The following is a 13,575-nucleotide window of genomic DNA, read 5'->3' on the forward strand; positions in this document are numbered from 1 at the left end:
GCAGCATCCTCCTCCCCTCGGAGCGTTATCTCGATTTATGGCTATCGAACGGAGACTTCTTGTGGGTTTAATGCGAGATCTATCTCGGCTACATTTAGCCGCGCGGAAAATCGAGTAACGAAGCCTGAATCCCAGCCGGCGGCGGATCATCCTTATTATCCGGCCTGATCGCCGATCGTTTGTAACGCAACGCGCCTAAGATGAGGTAATTATTAATCACCGGGACGCCATGGATTTTCTTGCAACGCGATACGACCGACCTGACTCGACCGGGGTAATGAATTTTCATTTTACCACGGTGACGATTATCGGATGGTTCGACGAATTAATGTTACTCCTTTTACGGTGGAGCTCGCTCTTCACTTTTTTATCGAACTTAATTTGTTTAAGAGAAAAACGTTTAATATTGCTAAACACGTTAATATTGCAACAGGATGCGCAGACTTGTTATACAAAGTAGATAATAAGGTACTAGAAAATTTCATGTAAGAACATGATGAAATGTGTATTTGTTACTTCACGAATAATCGTAATAAAGAATCATTAAACAAATCGATTCGTCGTGATTTAAACAATTATATCGTGTACTTCATAACAAAAAGGAGACAATAATAATAATATGTGACGAGATATCATTTAATGCACAATGTACGATCGGATTCCTTATTACCTAGTTTCGATTCACCGAAACATACACACTTGAAAAAGAAAAAATCGCGTTCGTTAAATCGGTTAATGGAAGCGTGCATTTGCATAAAGTTCCTCCGTCTACTAATTACAGTAATAATCGTGTATCTTGAGCGATGGGGATACCCGAAGGCCGTCGTCTCAATTTTATCGGAGACCATGGTCGTTCCTGCGGGATCAAATTGCGGAAAAATCGGAAACCCTGTCCGGAGAAGATCGGGACGATGGAAAGAAGATCGTTTTGTTGGAAAATACGCTGGAAGCCGGCGACGGGTTTCTTCAACGAGGAACACTTTCACGCCTCGTTGGCCGCGACATCGATTATAATGCTAGTCAGCCCGGGGGCTTGATCGATACAAGGCACGACTAATTTCGGAAAATATACCATGTAAATCCATTAATGTTCCAGGCAGCGATACTTCCGTCGATATCATACGCGACGAAGCTATCAAGACTTGCACGACGTTAACAGGCTCGCCCTCGGGCAAGAAAATATTCTAAATCCCGCAGAAAATACAGTAGTACAAACAGATAATATTGTGTTGCTTCGGTGTACGCGATACTGGGATCCTTGTGTCGCTGCGATGTTAATGAATTATGTATTAATATGTCATTTCGCACAGAAACACTCGGATATTCAGTTGTATTCTGAGCCTTAGAAAATTCCGGTTTCCTGCGTGATCATCAGCCTGCGGATTTTATGCGTTTCTGGAAAAAATGAGCAGGTGAAACACGATATAGAAGAAACATCAAATGAACTTAATATTACTGGTACGTTATTTACAAACATCAAAATCGTTAAGAGAATTTCTATCTAATTCCCATTTCGTAGTGATCATTTTAATTGTCGGTTTACTACTATAAGCGAAAATTTTTAGAAACATGTCCTTTACTAAAAAGCATCGTTAGCATAGTCTAGCATTTAAATGGATTTGTACAGGGTATCTCCTGCATAAATGGAAGCGTTATTTTCTTAATAAAATGAAAAATCTCTGAAAGGTGATGGCTAACTCGAATAAGGAATTAACTCGTCATTCGCAGTCAATAGGTTAAAAATAATTATAAACGGTGTAACAGTGTGTGGATAAATATTTCGGTTGAAGCGAGTAGAACGAAAGACTGTTTCCGGTGGCCGTTTTACTCGGTTGTTTCCTTGCTTAAATTACGGTACTCTTTCAGAGAGGCAAACGGTTTCGGCTGAAAAACAGAGGAGATCTGACTGAAAGCGACGGCCAGCATTTAGCACCGTCCGTCTTAATGGGCCGGGTTAAATCCTGTAAGTTAGGAGTCGACGAAATATCGCACGGGATTTAGAAGAATGCGGGCAAATCGATGGATAAAGGTCGTTCATGCGTGAGACGGTGAAATTCGTCACGGCTTAACGTTGATTCGAGAGAGAATCGAAAGGGAGAAGCCACGCGGCCATTCAACGTCTTTATGTGCAACTACTGCGATAGCTCATCGGCCAGATGAGTGATGTTGCCTAGTTAAGCTCGGACATCCCTATTAGGAATCGCTGTTTACGATGGAAATGCTGGCACGCCGGGCTTAAATTAAATGTTTAACGACGTAATAAATAAATCTTACCGTTCAACGTTCTCTGGTATTTAAGCCCCCACTCTTATTAACACATTCACGGCCGCGTCAGACATATGCCAGTGACACAATTTTTGGTTCGTTGTCAAAAATTAACACCGTGTAAAACTCGTTAACCAGCAATCTTAACTTGCAACCACTTGAAAGCGATGCAGTCAAAATTATTGAATATCGAGGAGTTCAATAAGAGTTCTACGAAACGCGACGATATCGAAGAATGTTTTAATTATTTTACTTAATGACGGCATTGAATGGCTCCGATGTTTTAGTAGAAAATACGAAAAAGACCATAATACAATTTTTATGTAACCTAGCAAAATAGTTTGCAAAATATACAAATTATTTTGTGTCTGTTACGTTATTGTAAGCTATTGTAATATTTACATTTATTTATTTTGTTTCGCTAAATTTGTGGTTTCAATCATTTCTTTGGTAGCATTCGCACGCTTTTCCTTTATAGGTAGTAAATAATTGAGTTTATGCAAAGATCGTCTTATTTCAATGCTTGGGACTTAATTGATTAAAAGAGTAATCATTACAAGCGTTAATAATAATTTTTGTGTCACTAGAAGTCGATAGGTAAATAATTTATAAATATTGTTTGACGCAATATACCACGTTTGTGGCGCCGTTTTAATTATCCACAGTGATTACTAGTTTGTATCTATAGAAATATATCTACAGAGCAGATAGGTGCAGATCGTGACGAGTCTAGTCGAATCTATCGTTTCCGACTGAACTTTCGAAAAAAATTCTACTATTATACTTATGACCCAATATTTCTCCGTTCACATACTCTTCCTACTTTCTCCTCGCTATACCTCCCACGTTCAGGCTACAATTACCACGCTAAAATCGCACCTCCTACCCTAATAACTCCATCGATCCAATCAGAGCGAAGACGATGCGCCAAGAGACACTCGAGTTCCTTATCTTCCTCCTTACCAGCCGGGCAATCTAATTCCCGAGTGTTCGCTAAAAAACTTCTATGCGAAGAAGACGCCCCGTGTGAGTAATTAGGGCTGCGGGTAAAGTTCAAAGTTTCGAACGATTCGAACTTTGAACTGGTCCAACTTTGAATTACATCCAGTGATTTTTGACTTGTCAGTTTATCAATTGCTGTAAAATTTCTCTTTCACCTGTAACCGTTTTTTTTTTAATCTTTCCTTTAATCATGTCTGCTTCGAGTTACAATAGCTTGACACGACAATGTAGAATTTCAGAAATTTATTGGTAAAATGGGTGCTATTAACATAGTTTATCATCTATATCTTATCAACTAATCACACTAAAGATCGTTTGTGAGATGAAAGTAAATTAACCCTTTATGTTGTACGATATTTTTAAGTAGACATGTGTTGAGTTTGAACACATTTTTTGATCACTGTTATACAAACTCATGTAGTAGTATCTTCACTTGCATTGTATCAACGTACAAATAGAAACCTAAACATGCGTGTTTTATAGTAATATTTTAACGGATATGATACTTACAACCCCTGGACATTGAACTAGGACAACTCAGCACGATTTATGTTTCCCCCTTTCGTCTTGATTACATCTCATATATTTCCCGACATGCTTCGTACATGCTGCTTTATCATACCCTTCCTGTTCTCATAATTTTATCAAATGTCCACAATTTTTGTTTTTCAATTGGACAATAAGGGGACAGGCGGTCCATAGACGAACAAATTATGTAGAAATTTTCAAGCACAATCAAGTCAAAAAAACTGTCTAGCACCGGCATAATTAGCTCAATCAATAAATATTTTATGTTTTGACTATTTACGAATTTTTGTCCACTAATTTATTATATCTAATGCGTGTAGGTTTTGTATTTGCAGCTCCTAGATACCAGAAGCATAGCTGCAAATGTATTTCTTCTTCCAACCATTTTCATAAAACAAAAATAATGTGATATATATGTATAGCAGAATACACTAGAATGCACTAGAATATACTTGAATATGCTAGAATATAGCAAAATACACTACAATATACCAAAATATACTTGATATACTAGAATATAGCAGAATAGCATAGGATGTACCAGAATATACATGAATATACTAGAATATAGCAAAATACACTACAATATACCAAAATATACTTGATATACTAGAATATAGCAGAATAGCATAGGATATACCAGAATATACATGAATATACTAGAATATAGCAAAATACACTAGAATGTACCAGAAAATGGTAAAGTGATCGCATACTTCGATTCTTCCAATTTAAATACACTTTTGTTTCTCACGCAACCAGTTATGCCATAAACGCATAAAATCTGCGGTCTACCAATAACCATCGTCCCGGCGCGGCGCGGCGCCGGCTCGGAAAACAGATCCGAAAGATCGTAAATGATCGTTTCGACACGCACGTCTCGATCGCGTGACGATCTGCAGGGTCGCGGGCGGGGATAAGAGTCCTTGCGCGTATAATGTCGTCGCGGACAGGAAGGAGACTGTGCTTGTAAGGTGGTCGGAGCGGAACCACCCTGTTCGGTCTCCGGTCCGCTCCGCTCTGCTCCGCGCGGCTCCGCTCCGCTCGAAGCCGGGAGACGAAGAGGAGAACCGAACCGGCCCGGAATAAACGGTCTGGCCTCCGGGCATAATTAAACTTGTCGCTTAAAAATGAGTAGCCACGAAGGCGCCGTAAACACCGAGTTTCGGAGAGTGCATCGGTGAGCCGTTCCCGGTGAGCGGTAATTAACGTTCTGCTCGGCGACCGCTGCGAAACGAAAAGGGCAACGAACACCGGGCCCGGCAAGAGTGCAGGAGAGCCACAGAGGAAACTCTCCTCTCCTTTTACTTTATCCTTGAGTGGCTCGGAACACGGGGAACGAAGGGAGCGGAAAGGTCGCGGCACGGGAAGGAGAAGACGCCGGCCGACAAGGAAGAGCGCAGGTGAAGGAAATAATTTCCTGGCACCACAGCCACGACCACGTGAACCGGCCACGGATCGAAACGGAGATCGCCCTTAGATCCTGGCTTTTTAACACATTCCGATCGTTATTTCATCTTTTTTTTTGTTGTTAAGTCTACGCGCCCTGGCTAAACACTTTTTAATGGATCCTTCTTTACACAGGGTGGCCCACATAACCCTTGACAGCTTAATATCTCGAAAACGATGCCATCGATTTTAAAGTTCTTCATCTTAAATCGCATGGATCTGAAGGGCCTTTCTAATTACATAAGCGTGAAGTGGCGCCCCCTTTTCTTTTTAAAGGGGACCGGGGTATCTTTATGATTTTAAATGGAACCCCCTATAAAACGTTACATATTTCGATTCTACAGGAAAAAACAAGTAAATTTTGTCTGAAACATTTTTTTGTCATGTACTTCCACGATGAGATATAACAGTTTGAAGTTTCGAGTCGTAGGTACTTACTTGAAGCGCTCGGAAATAGCGTTATGGAATTATACGCGCTCGAGTCAAGCAGTCGATATTATGTTTATTTACACGCCCTGAATTCATAAAAGTGGCCTCAACGGAAATAAGTATTTTGCACAAAAAGTCATTTTCCCCAATACCCTGCAGCCACTCGCAAAATGTTACGCTGCGATCGTAATCTGCTATCGAAAGCTCTTGTGATAAAACCATGTGATATGGATGATACTTTTGCCGTTTCAAAATTCGTTGAATTGATGACCGACTGATATGTAAGGTTTGTGCAAGTGTACGTTGACCAACATGAGGATTTAATGTAATTGCAGCAAGAATATTGACACTATTGTTTTCGTTAGTGACAGGTTTAGGTTTATTGCGAGTTTTTTTACACGATTCACCGTGCTCGCTACATGACATTTTTTGATCCCATAACGTTCAAAATACATCACTGCTGCACGCCGATAATTTTTTTGGCATTCACCTAACGTTAATAACATATTCACTTCCGTATCAAAAATAGCCACGATCACAATGTTACTGCTTGATATTTATTATTAGGAAATGAAACACAATTGGTCGAATCGAATTGCAATTAAATTGCGAAACGGAAATGTACCACAACGAGGAAAGGATCTTTCGTGCAATTATTTTCGAGGACCGTATGAGGATCACCATCCACGCTCGCAGATAATATTTCTTCATTTTTCCGCATGCATTGTGGAACTTAGTGCGCGATATAGTACGATCTTCACGAGACCAGAGCAGGGGCTAACGTACCGGCGCGTTCTCTTCATATAAAATACATAAGCAATTTGCAGCCGTTGTGTGTGCTGGACTCCACGGTTGCATCCGGTTCTGGATGAATTTTCTTGAATTTTCTGCGCCGGTAACAGGACCGGCGGAAAGTAGATTAGAGGATCGGAACAGCGAAGGGAATAAAAAGAAGGGAATCCTCTTTTAACTTCCTCTCGTTCCGTCTCGAGGATTTCCCCCGGTTTCTGTCGGGGATAAGGAACGCGATGACCTCTTCCGCCGATAGGATCTAAATTAAATGGCTAATTAATTGCCGGGACGTGCATCGTGGTGCGCAATTAATTGCCTTATTCCGCGGTCCCCGAATTGGCCCTGCGGTGACGGCCTGATGAGAATTATTACGTCATTAGGTCAGAGGAATGAACCGACGTCGGTGAATAGTAATCCGCGGTACAAATAACATTTTCGTTCCCGGTCAAAATTAACCAACCAGCCCTTCCGCCGTAAATTCGCCAACTCATTGCTGCGCGGGGCTCGTTAACATCGGCGAAATATAACGCGATTCTTAATACACTGTTATTACAAGCCGTCTGAAAGCTAATGCGGACGGCGACGGCCGCTGCGAGCTCTACACCGGCTCCGAAAACTTTTTCGACAACATATTTCCCGGTTTCCGAAAAGTTGTCGTTGCCTAATCGAGCCTCCACCTTTGCCATTCACCGTTCGTTTTATTCCAAAATGTTTTCACGTGATATACGATCATTGCTTTCCTATAGAATTTCGTTGAAAGAAACCGCACTTGTGCGAATAAAAATAATTCGGCCGACTAATCAGTCTCATTCTACTTAAACCTTCGAGTCTCCCGTGTATCTAGATTCAAAGTAGATTATGTACAGGTTCGAAGTATTTTCTGAAACAGAATAGTCCTCGTTCGATCTGTCCACACTCTCCACAGTAATCCAGAACAGAATTCCATAGGACAACGGCATTTCCGAATTTGTTTTCGGTTGTTTTTGGTAGCCAGGCCGGGCCAACGTAAATCTGATCCTGTCCCTTTTTGCCTGTGTGTTCCCTATTTTCCCGGCATCATCGAAAACAGATTAGCGGGTGCTCTTGAAGGCACGAGAGGAGAGTAAAAGGACAGACAAGAGAGCACACGAAATCGCTTTCCTGCCGAGGGGCGAGGTTAAGTGAAAGAATAGAGGTTGCGTGATGGTCCCGGATTCGGGAGTAAAAAGGATAAACGTCCCATCTCGTGGGAAGTACTTAACGAAATCCTCTCATCCGCGCGTCTGTCCCGAAGCTGATCCTGCTCTCTAGCCTAAGTTTTCCTCGTAAAACAGCATTAATTGCTGCCATTTCCCAAAGAAAGCTATCAACCGAAAGCCATAACCGTTCCAAACGCAGTCGTCAGAATGTTGAGCCGCCTCTTATTCGTGTACTCAAGATTGCAAAATTGACCCCGTCTCCCAACATTCCTTCAATTCCTTCAACTCATTCCCTCAACCTTTGTCTCAGTTGACTTGTACTTTAATAAACTAAAACTAAAACTAAAAGTGCAAAAATTTGTTACTTTCCAATACATCTATAAATGCAGATTTCTATGTATTTATTGCTTATAAGAAAAAAAAACTAAATAAAATATCAAAAATGGCTCATACCGTCCGGTCTATTTCTTCTTCATAATGCATTTGCATTTTTGAAGTCCGACATCGCTTTTTCACTGGAATTCAACATTGTCTATCAAACTTATAAGAAATTTTTAAAATAGTGTAGCGCAATTTGCATTTTCTCAGTCTGATGTCGCTTTTTCTGACTAACAAATTCATTCTAAATTTCTCAAACCCTTTTCAAGTTACATACAGGCAATTTTCACTCACATTAGACATTAATTGAATAACAGAGGATCGAAAATATGAATGATCATTTTAGAATAGAGCAGCGCCATTTTACAGACTGGTACAAGCAGGAGGACTGTGTAATTTTAGGGCTACCGGTGTCGGGGAGGATTTGTAACAAGTCTCGATGTTTTGCATTAAGCGAAAAATAATTTGTTATCCGCCCCCGAGTCGCTCTTAACGATTTATTAATACGACGCCGGAATGATATTACTTTCGCGACTAGTAATACGTCTTTTATCATTCCCGTTCCTTTCGTTCTGGAAAATATCAGTGTTTACCTTGCGGTATTTTCCCCACGGCTGTAAATCATAATCTGATGCAAGAATGTTCGTGGCTCGTATGACCGTCATTATTTACGCATCCTGCTACGAGCAGAACGAGGGTCCGCCGCGCCGTCCGCCCTTCTGGCCCCCATAACGTTACCCATGAGTTTTCGGAGAGAAGAAATCCCTCTATCAGCTCTGTTTCGCGCCACAGGGATTATAGCGTCCTCCTCGACCAGCCCGCACTTCGAATTCGACGAGTTTGTTTTTCGCTCGGTACTATACTTCCCTTCGGATTTCCATTTTTATTCGGCTCGTTTATAGAATTATATCGTTAACCCGGCTTTAGTGTCGCTGCTCGGCAACGGACGTATCGCCGTGAAAAATATACACGCTTTGGAACAGGTTTGGTGCCCATACCGACTATAATGTTCGGAAATATTGGCGTAATATTTTCACTTTCTTATGCGAGCGCGTTCGTTGTCGTCGTTTGTAGCGGGCTTCGTTGTGCACGGCTTTTGTGAAATTTGAAAAATGCTCAACTGAAAGGGTCATAAAATTTCTGAACATCATGATTTTGAATATTATTTCGGAATTATTCAGATATTAGATTGATAATAGTATTGAGCTTTTGAGGAAAAATTTCAGGATTTCACGTTAGTTCCTAAAGCTACAAACAAATAATTAATTATGTACAATTATGCTTTTTATCTTTCCCAGTACTTAAAACTTTGATACATTATCCAGCTCTATAAGGAAAATATTTTTTCAATAGCCGAATAACAACGTGCATAAAATCTTGATGACTTTCTCAACGCCATTTTCAAAGAACATTTCCATGAATTTACAACGATAAAAATTTAACCTTTAAATTGCTTCGCCCTTGAAAGAAAGTTAATCGGTTCTTTCGGTAGTATCCTCGAAGCTGCATTGATTTCTAACGCGAAAGTGCTCTGCGCTGAGTGAAAAGAATTTCACGGGTCAGTCGATATAGCGAAGGGTTGGTTCAAAACGGTAGATCAGGCTTACGAATTGCGTTTAATGGATCTTTGATCAACGACAATTTCAGTTTAATCGAATGCTATTACATGGATTACTACGGGACACACAATTGCTCAATCGAGTTTCCAGTTGTGCGGTAATAAATTGTTAATGAAGGTTTACGTCGATGTCCATCGCGCGTATGTGCTGTACTCAACATTCTGATAATCCCATCATCTATATTTTGTTACAGATAATTATATACCTTAATAAATTCTGACAAAATTATACCTAACGCACTGATTCCCCGTTTTTACTATTAGTTTAAATGTATAGCTCAACAGATGACCGTATCAAAATTCAATAAATATCCAGTACATACCACTCGCGAAGAGCGCACAAAATCTCCTCAGCCTGACAAGCAATTAACGACAAAGTAGCTTGGACAGTGGTAAAAAAAAAAAAAAAGAATCTCAGGGTCGAAATCGGGAAATCTCTCTCCTTCTCCAGGAATACGAAAAACGTGTAAAAAAAAGTTCGGATCAGACGAGTGCTCTCGACCGAGCCCATTCTTTGCCTCCTTTCACCACGTTTTTTCGTCGGGGTGCTTATTGTACACCTGTCTTCGACTCGTCTGTTTGTTCACCCCCTCGGTTACCCTATTCGGCCGACGGACAAATAAATAGGTAGATGGACGCCGGTTCGATCGACACCTTCTCGCCGTTCCTCGTTCCGCCATTTTCTCTGTGTGCACGCGACGGTACACGGTGTTCGGTATTCCGTTCGAACAATTTAAAAGGGTTGTGTGACGGAAACGCGAGGACACCTGGTTTCGCCGCTGTCGGCACGCCGAAAACCAGCTGTGCACAGATTATGGCTGGCGTTTTTTTACCCGCGCCGAAACTCTTAATGATATCGGCGGCCCCGGAGATGATACAGTGCAGTCGTTAAAATTACACCGGCCGTTGCGACGCGAACCGTGCAGATTTCCGCGGGATCGCGTTTTCGAGCGACGTGCGCCCCTGCTCGAAAGTATGACATTTTTCTGACACTTGTGAAGCATAATTTAAATCTTATTGCAAGCATACAGGGACTAGGCCGGACTACGACTTTGTCCCTTTTGCAGACAGCAAAAAACTGTACAGGAAAAATACCATCGTATCGAATGGATCTCTGGAAGAAAGGCGTATGTTACAAATTTTCTGAAATGGACTTTTCATGTTCATTTGAGAACCTGTCAGCCGAACATCTCGAAAGTGTGAAAGAGGGGGGCAGTATCAGTCTTTTATTTGGGTGGCGTCAAAGAATTTTAAATATCTCCAAAACTAGTGAGCGGATACAAAAAAGTATCCTACGAAATTTGCTGGTCATTTTACGTACAATAAAATCCCACAATAAAAAATATAGGTTTCCATGTGAAAAAACAAAGTTGACCTTCAAATGACCTTGAAAACGCTTTCCTACTTTTCGAGGAATGCTGCTGGAAAGTTTTCAAATGAACACCCTGTATATTATACATACGTGCAATGCCTGAAATACATAAAACGCGGATAATAAATGAACCACGAAGTAAATAAAACTAGAAAACGAAGAAATTGTGTGCCATCAGACGCGATCTTCACAGTAAGTCCACGGTGTCGAGGAAAAACTGGAAGCTCGAGGAATCGATGTCTCGCAGGTCGCTCGGAAGGAAAGCAGCGCAATTTCCATGAAAGGCGTAAGCTGGATACTTTGAGCGTCTTTGTGTTGCAAACTCGTCAAACGTCTTTCCCGAGTCCTCGTTCGCGCCAGCCTCTCTTTCAGAATAGATAAACAGCGATCCCTCTCCCCGTGGAAAGGGATGAAGAGCAGGGGTGCTCCCTCTCGCCTCTGGTGGCGGCTTGTAATTACGTAAACTGCTCGGATAACAAGACCGTGCCCGTAAAGAAGTTACTTTTTCTCTCGCGGAGAGCGCGAAGACTTCGTTAAAACGGTCGCGAGGAAGCAAAAGGATTCGAGGATAGAATCCTGTCTGCTCGTACACCCTGCGTCCTCCATTCTTCGAGCAGGCTCGCCGGATTTTGTCTCTCCTTTCCTTTCCCCGTTACCACCCGCTTCCGCCATCGGTTATTTTAATCGTCCCCGCTCGGGGACCTCCGGGAACACGGAAATGAAATAGACGTTTCATTTTTCATTTACTTTCCTTCCGTTCTGAAGCGCCTCCCTTCCCTCAATCTTTGTTTCGGTTCTTATTAACTAAGGATGATTCTTGCTGATGGGTTTACTCGCTAAGCGGATGATTAAAGATTGAGGAGGCCGCTCCGGCCTGGCCTCTCTTGGAAATAAAAGGAAATATTCTTCTATCTTGTGACCGTCGCGAGACTGGTCTTCCACTGTCAACAAGTTTTAATTTGACTCGATTTTCGGGTTAAACTTCACCTTAGCAACCCGCGAATTTTTCACCTTCTTAAATAATATCCTGTAGATCTTGACGAGAAAATTCCAAAAATCGACATTTTGAGGCGAGGAATTCACTGGTACTAAAGTTGAGTGATTTTAGTCGCCTCGATTTCTTCGCCTAGGAAAATGTCTTGAATGTCTTGAATTTCTGCGAAATATTGATGGAATTGGATTGCAGATGAAACCTCGGGGAGGCTTATTCACCATAAATGCACAAGACCCGCAATTCAACCGTTATGAACGAAAATAGTCGCTCAGCGTTATCGGTACGGGTAAACGAATGGCTTTACCTTTCGGAAAAGGTCAGTCGACGAGTATCGCGTACTTTACAGCATCGTAAAGTCTTTTAACGATTGGTACGCGGAGGATCGACATTAGAGAGCGTCGTCGTGGAACGAGACCAAAAGGTGGGTCCTACGGAACGATCGAGCAAGAAAGTGTGAAAGGCAGAGAGGACGGGGCCGTCGTTGCCTTATTTCACTTTACACGGCGCGGCGCGGCGTCCCGTTGTCCCCGAAATGTCGCTTTAATGTTGGTTTAATGATCCCTCGAGGGGCCCGTGCTAAACTCTCGCTCGCCAAAAAAACTTTTTTCGTTTCTTCTCTGAAAATTGCGACGACAATGCTTCGCGGAACTGTTTACACATAAATCGCAAAGAACATGGCCAGAACGTAGCAGATTCAATTTCAATACAATTCGGTCACTATAAAAGATGTCGCGGTGTTCAATTCGAGAGTGAGTCTACGCGAAACAACGAGTCCAAGATATGGAATAAAATTTTCCAAAATACGATGGACTTTCAAACTGAATTTCCTGGAAAACGAAGCGTCGCGTGAAGAAATGTTATTCCATGTTTTCGGCTCACCTTTTCTCGCAGAATCGACCCCGGTAAATTGTATCACGAGAATTCGGACGCTTTCCGAGGAAAAGTAGAAAAACTTGACGTTGCTAGCTAACTATTCGAAACAGCTGTTTGCGTAGACTGCCGTTCTAGGTACTTCGGTTCTTGGTTTCTGTGCGGTTTTCTGTGTCGGTATTCACTGGCAGTCGACGGAGCAGCGTTTACAAGGCTCGAATCACGAGATCCGCTCGTTTACCGGCGCGTTGAACGCTCTCGCGGCCACGAGGATCGTTCCATCTTCTTGACAGACCGGGCTCGCCGGGTGTGACGTCTTGGTTCGGCTCGCGTGAGTCGGCACACTCGGACGACCGACGATACAACGTCCTCAAAGAGAAATTTAATTGATTCACCGCCGCGTCGCCAAGTCGAGGCAGTCGTTTCATTTTTTAATTACGCCGAGGATCGTGCCCGGGCGAATCATTCTTATTCGCGAACCAGACAGCCTCTCGAGCGAAGAAAGTGAAACGGTCTTGCTCGGGGGTTATGCTCGGTCATTCGCTTGAAACGGCGCGCCTCTTCGCAATTTTTAACCCTTTGCACTCGGCGCTATTTTCATTCTAAAACGAAATTTTTCTTCCGTCTTAGAATATTTTCATTTTATTCATACGAAACTGATCCGATGTCCACATATAATATGTGAATGTTTAGTAATCTA

The 13,575-nt window shown here is 42.1% G+C and overlaps 2 protein-coding genes across 7 annotated transcripts in view; one reads left to right on the forward strand and one right to left on the reverse strand.

The window, feature by feature from the left end:
* Positions 1-6,255, forward strand: part of LOC143353093 (very long chain fatty acid elongase 1-like) — a 41,538-nt gene extending 35,283 nt beyond the window's left edge. The window contains exon 5 of the mRNA XM_076786140.1: positions 6,241-6,255. Coding sequence (XP_076642255.1) covers positions 6,241-6,247 — 7 coding nt within the window. The 3' untranslated portion in view covers positions 6,248-6,255. The remainder of the gene's footprint in view (positions 1-6,240) is intronic.
* LOC143353678 (uncharacterized) overlaps positions 1-13,575 on the reverse strand; it is a 448,475-nt gene that overhangs the window by 202,324 nt on the left and 232,576 nt on the right. The window lies entirely within an intron of this gene.

Source organism: Halictus rubicundus, chromosome 4, assembly GCF_050948215.1.
Source record: "Halictus rubicundus isolate RS-2024b chromosome 4, iyHalRubi1_principal, whole genome shotgun sequence".
NCBI classification, from domain to species: domain Eukaryota; kingdom Metazoa; phylum Arthropoda; class Insecta; order Hymenoptera; family Halictidae; genus Halictus; species Halictus rubicundus.